Source organism: Echinops telfairi, unplaced genomic scaffold (genome assembly GCF_000313985.2).
Source record: "Echinops telfairi isolate 266 unplaced genomic scaffold, ASM31398v2 ScPeMD7_5;HRSCAF=22, whole genome shotgun sequence".
NCBI lineage: Eukaryota > Metazoa > Chordata > Mammalia > Afrosoricida > Tenrecidae > Echinops > Echinops telfairi.
This window is the reverse complement of record NW_022103901.1, coordinates 12034605-12045252: the sequence shown is the minus strand read 5'-3', so window position 1 is coordinate 12045252 and position 10648 is coordinate 12034605. Positions and strand designations below refer to the sequence as shown.

At 51.5% G+C, this 10648-nt stretch overlaps 1 protein-coding gene across 1 annotated transcript in view; it reads right to left on the bottom strand.

Annotated features, from left to right (window-relative positions):
- The window catches only part of PRKRIP1 (PRKR interacting protein 1), a 21620-nt gene that overhangs the window by 8368 nt on the left and 2604 nt on the right, over positions 1 to 10648 (bottom strand). Inside the window, exons 2-3 of the mRNA XM_004705972.2 lie at positions 6280 to 6365; positions 5715 to 5782 (exon numbers count right to left, since the gene is read on the bottom strand). Coding sequence (XP_004706029.2) covers positions 5715 to 5782; positions 6280 to 6365 — 154 coding nt within the window. The remainder of the gene's footprint in view (positions 1 to 5714; positions 5783 to 6279; positions 6366 to 10648) is intronic.

The window sequence follows — 10648 nt, the reverse complement described above, 5'->3', positions numbered from 1 at the left end:
ATTTACTTCAGAGGACCGCACTGCAGCCACAGCTCAGGGAGAGGGACATGTGTGATCAGAGCACACGGGAGCAAATGAAGGGGGAGGGAGGGAGAGTGGAGCACATCCTGGCCCACCAAGCCTTGAGGACGACATCCCTGCTCAGAGCAGCCGATGCACAGAGAAGACCATATGGCCAGCCTCACTGAGACTCAACATCCCTCACTGACCCGTAGCCCTGCAGGGGGCAACACTGGAAACACAGTAAGGGAACTGCACCCAATCTGATCCCACCACAATGAGGCAAAACACTAACAGCAAGGGGAGCAGAGCAAGGAAGTACTGAGGGAATACCAAAAATAGACTTTGGGGCCAGGGCACGGCACCCCATCAGACTCGACCAGAAAACATTCCTGAAGGTCAACAAACAGACCTTGAACTATTTACAGGCTTTTTTTTGTCACTGATTTTTTGCTGCTGTTGTTCTGTTTTCTTTTGTTGCTTTGCTTTGCTGTCTTGTTTGTGTGCATACTATTATCTCTGCAGGTCTATCTAGACAAGGTAGGCAGGATAAACTATCTGGAGGAGAAAACAACAGTTCTGGGAGCGGCATGGCAGAGGTGTTAACAAACCCAGGGACGAGGGAACAAGTGATCTGAAATCGGTGGCGAGGAGGGTGTAGGAGGCCTGCTAGAGCTTGATCAAGGGCAATGTAACCAAGAGAAATTACTTAAACCCAAATGAAGGCTGGGCATAATAGGACAAAAGGAAAGTAAAAGGAAATAGAGGAAAGAAGTAGGAGGTAAGGGGCATTTATAGAAGTTTAAATATAGGCATGTGCATATGTAGATATATTTCTATATGACGATGGGGAAATAGGTTTAGTATTAAGGTAGCAGATGGACATTCGACCTCTACTCAAGTACTCCCTCAACACAAAACACTTTTTTGTATTAACCTGTTATCACATGATGTTCACTTTCCCGACACGGATCGCTGAAGACAAAGTGGGTGCATAAACAAATGTGGCAAAGAAAGCTGATGGTGTCCGGTTATCAAAAGATACAGCATCTGGGGTCTTAAAGGCTTTAAGATAAACAAGTGGCTATCGCACCAGCCTACCCCCACTATCATGACCCCATTCTACCATACAAATCCGGCTAGACCAGAGCATGTACATTAGTACAGATAAGAGCTCTCAACACACGGAATCCAGGATAGATAAACCTTCAGGAACAGTAATGGGGTAGCGATACCATGAGGGTAGGGGGAAGGTGGGGGGAGAGAAGAGGAACAGATTGTAATGATCGAAGTATAAAGCCCCGTGCCCTCCCCGCCCCCACTGCCCCTGGAACGAACAGAAACATTCGTGAAGGGAGACAGCGGACAGTGTAAGATATGAAAAATAATAATTTATAATTTATCAAGGACTCATGAGGGTGGGAGAGGGAGAAACAAAAAAGGAGCTGATACCAAGGGCTCAAGTAGAAAGACAATGTTTTGAAAAGGATGATGGCACCTTATGTACAAATGTGCTCGACACAATGGATGTGTGGATTGTTCTAAGAGCTGTAAGAGCCCTCAATACAATGACTGATTTTTAAAAATCTTTGCAAATGGACTCATGAGTAACATGAGCAACGGAGGAAAGACTGAAGTGGTCAAGGATTTCACTTTACTTGGATCCACAATCAACGCTCGCGGAAGGCGCGGTCAAGAAAGCAAATGATCTCCTGTACTGGGCACACGTGGGGAGTTCAAAAGATGCCACTGTGAGAGCTAAGAGGCCCCCGGCCCACAGCCTGCACGGGATTCTCAGCGGCCTCAGGTCTGTAAGAAAAGCGGGCAATGAATAAGAAAGACTGGACAGGAACTGAATCATGGTGTTGGTGGACAACACTCAAAGTGCCAGGCATTGCCAGAAGAACCAAACCGTCTGCTTGGGAAGCAGCACAGCGCCCAAGAGGCAAGGGTGATGAGACCTCCTCTCACATACTTCGGACATGTTACCAGGAGCGACTGACCAGTCCCTGGAGGAGGACATCCTGTGTAGTCGAGGCCAGCAAAAAAAGGAAAAAAGAGGATTCCTAACAAATGGACTGATACAGTGGCTGCAGCAGTGGGCTCCCACGCAGCAGTGACGGGGAGGCGTGTTCTGTTGTACGGGGTTCACTGTGACTCCAGCACTGACCGCCACCACCAACAGGAAACTCACTTTAAACATCATGGTCGGCATCGGTTGCAACTTGCCAGGCCAGAAGCACTTCCACGTGGGCAGTATAGGACCTCCTGGGAATGGTCGCCATCACCGGTTTCCTGAGAGCTCTGGAAATGACCCTCAGTTGGACCAGGGAAAATGACCGAATCCTGGTAAGAGCAGTAAAACTCAGGGCCTTCTGACTTGTGCTCCTCCCACCCAATTCTGGAGTGGCCTTGGACACTGACAGCCTTCCGGTCACAGAAGCCCTGGACACCAGCAGCCCGGCAGTCGCTGGGACCAGAAGAGGCTTGGAATCCTGGAAAAATGCCACCCCCACACCCATTACTCTGACCTGCCTGGCTGTTCCCTGTGAGGCGTCCTTTAGTTGACCTGACTCAGCGCTTAATCAGCATGAACTGCCTTTCCTCCGGGCTGTTTTTTTAATAACAATTAAAAACAAAACACAAACCCACTGTCACAGAGAAGATGCTGACTCGCCATGACTCTACGGGACAGAGAAGTGCCGGCCCCAAAGGTCCCTGAGGCTGTGTTGTCTACGGAAGCTGACCTGTTGAAGAGGAAAAGAGGGGAATGAGAATCCAGAGGGGGCGCCTGGGGAAGCTCTAAGGTATTCTTGGGGCTCTAGAAGGCTATGCAGAAGCACAAGCTCTCTGGCTGACCTTGAGTCTCTGTGCAGGTGAAGGTAGAATGGTAAACTGCCTACAGAGTAGTGAAGATGGGTCCCAACATGTACACAGACACTCGGCAACAACGAGAGAGAAACTGTTTTCGAAGGCATTTCAGAAGATCGCTTCCAATCATTAGCTACACACTAAGCAAACAGACAGCCGAAGCTTTCTACTTCTGTGAAGAGTTCAGTCTCAGAAGCTCACAGGGGCAGTTCTACCCTGTCCTATGGGTTGCTGTGAGTCAGTACTTACTTGATGGTGGTGAGTTTTCAGCAAACTGAATGGACCTCAGTCACCACCTGCGACTTTGCAGAACTGGTTCAGGAGTCCCTAAACACACAAGTAGCAACAGCAAAAACAAGTTCCGGGGAGGGAGGCCAAACCACCTGGAACCTTTCCATTTCCTAAGAGTCCAAGCCACAGTGTCCTCTCAAAGGAGCACGAAGCTGGCTCCTGTGTTCAGTCCTCCGGTCCTTGGCCCGTGAGCACGCCGTTCGGGAGAGCAGGGAGGAAAAGCGCATGCAGGGATTGAGTGGAGGGATGGTCCTGGCCATCTTCTAGCACTGTCTAGTAATTCCTTCTAGAAAAAGGTGGGGAACAGCCTCACACTAGAGAGGGCAACACCCAGTAAACGTCGGACTCCTGTGGACACTCTCCTGGAAGGGGCCAATTGTATGTCAATGTCAGTAAGAGCAAGGTTGTATCTGAACACCAAATGATCACAACCACCGTCCAGGAACCAGAAAGCAGCTGTCAGGGTCAGTGATATGGTGGAACAGCTGTCACTCTCCTTGGCCTTCTCTACCTGGGGGAGCAGATGGCACCCCTGGCCTTCTGGTGGTTGAGGAGGGCAGAATGGCAGCACCATGGGATGCTGACCCAGTATCTTCTCCCTATGCCTCCTGTGAAGAGAACCACACCCCTGAGCAGAGCTGCAAGGTCCTCAGCCCCCAGCGATGCTCACGGCAGGTGAAGGCAGTCACAGCACTCCGGATTTCCACTCATCTCGCCTGCTGGCAGCCAGGCAGAACCAAGCGGCCAAGCACTGTCCAACAGGATAGACAGTAGGCATCTGCTGGGCTGGATACTTCTGGGGAACCAGTTAAAAAAAGCAAGCAGACCAGACAGGTGCTCTCCCCCTCTTCCTGCTTTGAACACAGGTAGGATGCCAGGAATTGCAGCAGCTACCTTCTTCCCACAGGGAAAAGGCCAAGAAAACTTGAGAGCGGTTGGGCCTGAGCTGCTGAGCCCCCAGCCCCCCAATTTCTCGCCAGGTGAGGAGCTCGCACTCCTCGCTTCTAAGTAGTACTGATAGCTGAGTTTCCTGTCTTGTAGCCTCAAGCCTTAATTGGTGTGGTGACGGCGTCAGACACACAAAATCACCTCAGCTAGAGAACGCTGGGACCTGCTCTCCACGTTTCCCTCCTGCACAAGGCTGAGGGAGGACGCAGCAGTGGGCGCAGCTGCAGCAGCGGCTCTCCACCACAAAGGGGACATGGGCTCTGTGGTCGTTACATCGTTTCATGTCGCCTTGATAAGGAAATGCAGAGGTGGAGTCTAGCCTGTCAATCAGTCACAGCCGATGCCTCCTGGTGGGTGTGGCCTTCTCCTGAGGGCTCTGGGAAGGAGAGCTGGACGAGCCGCGTGGAGACCCGCGCCAGCACTGAGCTGCTTCCACTGCCATTGGGTCCTCCAGACTTTCCACCCACCGGCCGGTGCTCTTCCTGCATTTGGCACCACTGCATGTGCTGTGTGAGTCTAAAGAGGAATTTACAGACTAATACTGGGCATGTGGGCTAATATCAGGCTTACAGACTTGACCTGGGCTGGGATGTTTTCTCCTATGCAATTGCTCTTTGATATATAACTCTCTCTTACACATGGGCATCTCTGGAGTTGTTTCTCCAGTCAACCCGGCCTAACACAGGCTTGTCTGAGGGTAGGGAGCCGGGGGACAGAGCGAGACATGCGAACATTAGTGACGTCAGGGAGCTGGTTGAGCAGCCAGTCTGAGGGACGTTTCTCTTGAACTTTTATGAGAGCCAATTTTTTTTTTTTTTTGGCTTATTCCAGGCTGGCTTTTTTATTCTTTCAGCTAAAGGAGTCCTCTCGAAGACAAGGAAGCCCTCACTGTGTCAGAGGCCGGTCCAGGAGCACTGTCTGCTACAGCTCCATCAGACCACACTGAGGGAAAGGTCAGAACCAAAAATGATGCTGAGGGACACCACGGTCCATGGGCCTCACAGTCCCCAAGGACAATGCTTTCTATCCTACTTTGGTAACTAACAACGGGGGCCTTAAAAACTCAGGAGGAGAGAAGAGTGATAAAACTTGGAGGTGTACAGAAACAATCAGAACACACACACATCCACCTCCATGCTGGAGACCAGAACTAGGTGGTGCCCGGCTACCAACACCCACTGCTCCGAAAGGGCTTATTAGAAGATCCCAGAAAGAACAGGACAATGTGGAAAAAACCTCAAAACCCCACGAGACCAGGCTTACTGGTCAGACACACACTAGTGGGACCCCAGAGAGGACAAGCCTTGGTCTCCCATCAGGTCTGGAAATGGCTCATTTTTAGCCAAACAATATAAGCAAGCCTATAAGGAGAACAATTAACACTAGGGAGGTACCGGCGCCTGCGAACCATCAACCATTCCCATTTACCCCAGGACAATGTTCACGAGGGCTAGGGGAGGAGGAGGAAAGGAAATGGGAAACAGGAAGTGGCAGGGGGTGGCCACCAATGACACGAAACGAAACGTGTGAGACTTCCAACAGAAACCAGATCTGCAGCCAGCCTTCACCCAACTCTCGGGGGCGAGCTGGAGGAGCACCTGTACCTTCTTTGTGCTGCTTCTGCTCAAGTTTCATCTTCTTCGCCAGTAATTTCTTCTCTTTTAGCTTCTGTCTGCAAATGGAGAAGTCAGTGTGACTGCGTCCACATTACGTGAGGGACACAGAAGACACCCCCACCCCACCCACGAGTCTGCTACTCTGATGTCATCAGCAAGCTGTTTCCACTGGGGAGCCCGCAGGGGACGACAACTCTCTCAGACACAGGCGGAGGTGTCCTTTCAGGCCAAGACCCTTCTCGAGGCTCATTTGCTAAGAAATGAAAACGAAAACACAGGCGCGCACACACACCACTGGTAATCACATCGTCACCCGGGGAGGCCACAGATCCCAATTTAAGGAAGAAGGGAAGTGTGTCCACAGCAGCATTGCAAAGGAAGCACCCAGAGCCGTGCCAGTACCAGAGTCCCAGCAGGAAGTGACTGGCTCTCTCCTCAGGCACTGGAGGAAAAGTCCTCCCTCTACCGGTCCTTTCCACCACAGGCCATGATGGCCTGGATGTCTCCAACTCTTAGCCAGCCAGGATGCCCCTCCCTGCCCTGCCGCCCTCACCGCTTCTTCCGCCGCTTTGCAGTCTGCTCCTCGGCAGCCGTCTTGTTCTTTTCCAGTCTCTTCTGAAACTCTGCATCCAATTTTTGCTGCAAAAAACCCCACACCATTAGTCTGGCTCAACTGCAGAGCGTTTCCGCTTGGGCTGGGTATGAGAATTCTAGAAGTGTACCAATGGGTGCATGTGCCCCACCTGGGCTGCTTGCTGCTAGGCAGTGCTGCGCTGGGCCAGCTCAGGGACCCGGCACCGCAGCGGCACCACACTGGCCGGCCCGGCGCACTCTACCATCGCTGTGAGGCTTGTGCCAATCCATCTTATGGAGGGTCTCCCCCTTCTCCGCTGACCCTCTACTGTACGAAGCATACTGCCCTCTGTCTGAAGGATGCGCCGCCTGTCTTGGAAGACGTGCAGCTGGAACGCTCCTTGGAGATGTTTCAAACGGTTTCTAGGGACTTCACAGCAGTGCGTCTACCAAGACAGGCTGGTGTGTCTCCCGGCGGTCCGTGCTGAGTCAATGGCCTTCACGTGGACCCTTCGTCCCAGGACAGCCATCCTCCTGCAGCCCTTCTTGCTCCCTGCCCAGCTCTCACCTGCAGAGGTGAATGGAAGCACTAGGGCTCAGGGTGGGCTCACCTCAGTCCCCAAAGTGACATCTCTGGGTTTGTTTGTTTTTTAATGCTTTAAAGAAGTCTTTTTGTAGCAGATCTATTCCACAAGTTGGAACAAAGTCAAAAGGTATGGCTCGCTGATGGCAGGGCTGCTTTCTGTTCGGTAAGCTCCTCTACACATGGAACAAAATGTAAGTCCGAGTGCACACACACAGCACTCCCTGAGGGCTAATGGCCTGTCTCTTCCTAGCCAGGGCCAGGGCCAGTGTCTGGAGCCCATCAGATGGAAAAGGCTAGGAGGGCCCAAAGGGCTGGACGTTCAAGTCCTCGTGCTCGCTACAGTGACCTACAGGGCAGGGCCGGCCGAGCCGCCCACGCGGATTTGGGAGACGGCGAGTCTCTGTGGGAGCAGAAGCCCCGTGTCCCCTGCCGAGTGACTGGTGATTTCTAACTCCTGAGTTGTGGTTGGCAGCCCAACACGGAACCCAGAGTGGCCACGAGTTTTCTGAGTCTCACTCCCAGCTATGATGGCCCTAGTGGAGCAATGGTTAAGCATTCGGCTGCTAACCGGAAGAATGACAGTTCAAACCCACCCAGTAGCTCCGGGGGGGAAGCTCTGCTGATCTGCTTCCGGAAACACAGCCTAAGAAACTCGATGAGGTGATTTCATTCTATCCCTCGGGGTTGCTATCAGCTCAAATCAATGTGATGGCATCGGACAACAAGAATCCTAGCTATGGTCACTGAACGACTGATTCTAAAGTAGCCGCCACTGCTACTAAACACACACACGAACATCATATTTGGTAAAGTTAGGAGGTCAGTGAAAATGAGAGGCATTCTCAATGCGTTTGTGGTAGTTCTGTGATCTGGTGTCAATCTGAGAGGATTACGAGTGAAGTGGTGGAGTCTGGCCTGTCAAGCAAGAAATGAGGCCTCTGTGTGGGCATGGCCTTCCCCTGAGAATTCTGGGAACGCTGGTATTTCATCCTTGGAGCTGAGAGACTTCTCTCTTTTCACTTTGCAGCTGACAAGACACATGGAACGACGCTAGCATGCGGAGCTGGAGAAACCACAGGGACCTGCCCTGATGCAAGCAGACCTCTGAAGCCAGAGAAGCCACGTGGAGGCTCCTGCAAGGGCCGAGATGCTTCCACTGCCACTGACTTTGTACCTGCTGGCCTGCGATCTTCCCGCGTTCAGTGTCATTGCATGTTTCTAAAGAGGACTTTATAGATTGGTATCGGGCATATGGATTAATATCGGACTTATGGACCTGATCTGGACTGGATGGGGATACTTTCTTTTTTTTTTTTTTTTTTAATTTTAATTTTTTATTTTTTTTAACATTTTATTAGGGGCTCATGCAACTGTTATCCCAATCCATACACACATCAATTGTGTAAAGCGCATTTGTACATCCTTTCTCAGGGGATACTTTCTTAATGTACAACTACCCTTTATATAAAACTCTCTCTTATACACATACACTTGTCTATGAATTTGTTTCTCTAGTCTACCCAGACTAACACAGTGATGGACGGATAGAACGCACATCTTCCAGCATGAAGATGACACAGAACCAGTAATATCTGTTATACTTAAGGTTGCCACAAGGTGGTGCCAATTCAACGGAACTAAGGCGAGAACAGACTGGAGCAGAAAGCGTCTTCCCAGATCGCAGCTGAACTTGTAACACTGTCACCAGGGCTCAGAGTGGCGGCGGGTGCAGACGCACCGACTCGATGGCACTGAGTTAACCAAGAGAGCAGAGCCCTGGCGGCGTAGTGCTTATATATTGGGCAGCTAACCGAGAGGCCAGCAGTTCAAAACCACCAGTCGTGATGTGAGGGAAGACAAGCTTTCTTCTCCCGCAGTTAAGTCTCAGAAACCCAGGTGCAGTTCTACCCTGCTCTACTGGGTCACCATGGGTCAGAACTGAGTCTGTGGCAGTGAGTGCACGAGAGGACAAACATCTGGTGCTACCTTCCCTTCCTCTCAGCCATAGCCACCAAGGCCAGCAGGGAAAGGGGAAGGAGCTGGCTTGGGGCGGGGGTGTCCTCAACCCTGCTCTCTGCGCTGCCAGGGTGCACAGATCTGTGCAGAGGGCAGTGTTCTCCTTAGAGCAGCACACGGACACGATATGCCGCACCTGTCTGCAACGAAAACCGCTTTCATTCCAGGGAGACTAGAACGCAAACCACATGAACCTGGAAGCACCCGTGTCTTTAGAAGCTGAGCTACACCTGGCTTCCTCTGTGTTGCACAAGCAGCTGAGTGCACTAGCAAGTAAACAGAATGGGGGCGGGGAGCCTGACCGCCTGGAGGTCTCCAGCAGGTACAGGCCCGAGCTTTCAAGGTATTGTTGCCAGCACGTCTGTCAATCAGTGTGAGCGGGTGGGTTCTCTTGCCTCTGGGGTGGACTTAGTCCTCGGAGCTGCCATCGGGGAGACAAGCCTTCGTCTTGTACCCATGCCAAGGTTTGTGCAATGTTCTTCTGCATTTCCCCTGACTCTTGACACGCTATTTTAAAACTTCAGACTAAAGTGGTGTTTGAGGGTAGAGTCTGCTCCATTTCCTCCTCTCTGAGCAGCTTTAAAATGAAAATACTCCTAATCATTTCTGTGCTCAAAGCTTTGTCTCTCACAGTGGAACTCCATTACAATGAGCTGGTACACAGATGGGGTCAGTCACGTAAGCCTTCCTTCTCAAAACTCACACTCACCGCCACTGAGTTGATTCTGACTCTGGACAGGACAGCGTGGATGGAACTGCTCCTGTGCGTTTCCGAGACTGGGGCCCTCTAGAGCAGGGGTCCTCAAACTGAGGCCCACCGAGGACATTTATCCTGCCCATCGGTGTTTTTGCCCCATTTGCTTTTTTACTTCAAAAGAAGATATGTGCAGTGTGCATAGGAATTTGTTTATAGTTTTTTTTTAAAACTATAGTCCAGCCCTCCTATGGGTCTGAGGGACAGTGAACTGGCCCCGTTTAGAAAGTTTGAGGCCCCTGCCCTAGAGGAGGAGGACTGCCACCAGAAGATGCTAGTGGCTGAAAAAGAGCCACTGACATCTCACTCAGTGCCATCGAGTCCAGGCTGCCTCACAGCAGCCCCTGTGGGATGTTTTCTCAACACACAATTTCTCTTTACACAAAGTTCTTATCCACGAGTGGATGTCTATGAATGTGCTTCGCTAGTCCGCTCACACTAACACGCCTACCTTCACCCAGGAGTGTCTGGCTGACACAGACTCTAACCATATGTACTTTGGATATGTTTCCTGGAGGGTCAGTCTCTGGAACAGGGCTTGAATCTTCTTTGAGCTCAGCAAACTTATAAGCAATGTGCGCAGTATGACAATCCCATACGGGCACGTACCCCAGCACTGCCCTGGCCTGGATGGTTCAGGATGACATGACCGCCAGCACAGTGACGCAGGCTGCTTCCATCGGTCCAGCATGTTTGCTGTCCCCAGCCACACTGCTAAGGCATACGTCTTCGATGGAGACTTTCTTGACCTTGAAGCCTACACTGTCCTCAGGCAGAGCTTCACTCAAGGCTTCGTGGTGGTTTCAACCCTCTGACTGGAGCACCGGTGACCACCAGGCCAGGCTTCCGATCACTAGTCTCCACGCTGCCCACAGGGACAGCGCTGACACCATGGGTTTTGCAAACATCCAAGAGGTGCAGGTTCAGGGGCTTGTCAGCTGGAAAAGTGGTGACAGAACGTAATCAAGAAGCTCATGCAGTGTGGCTACACTG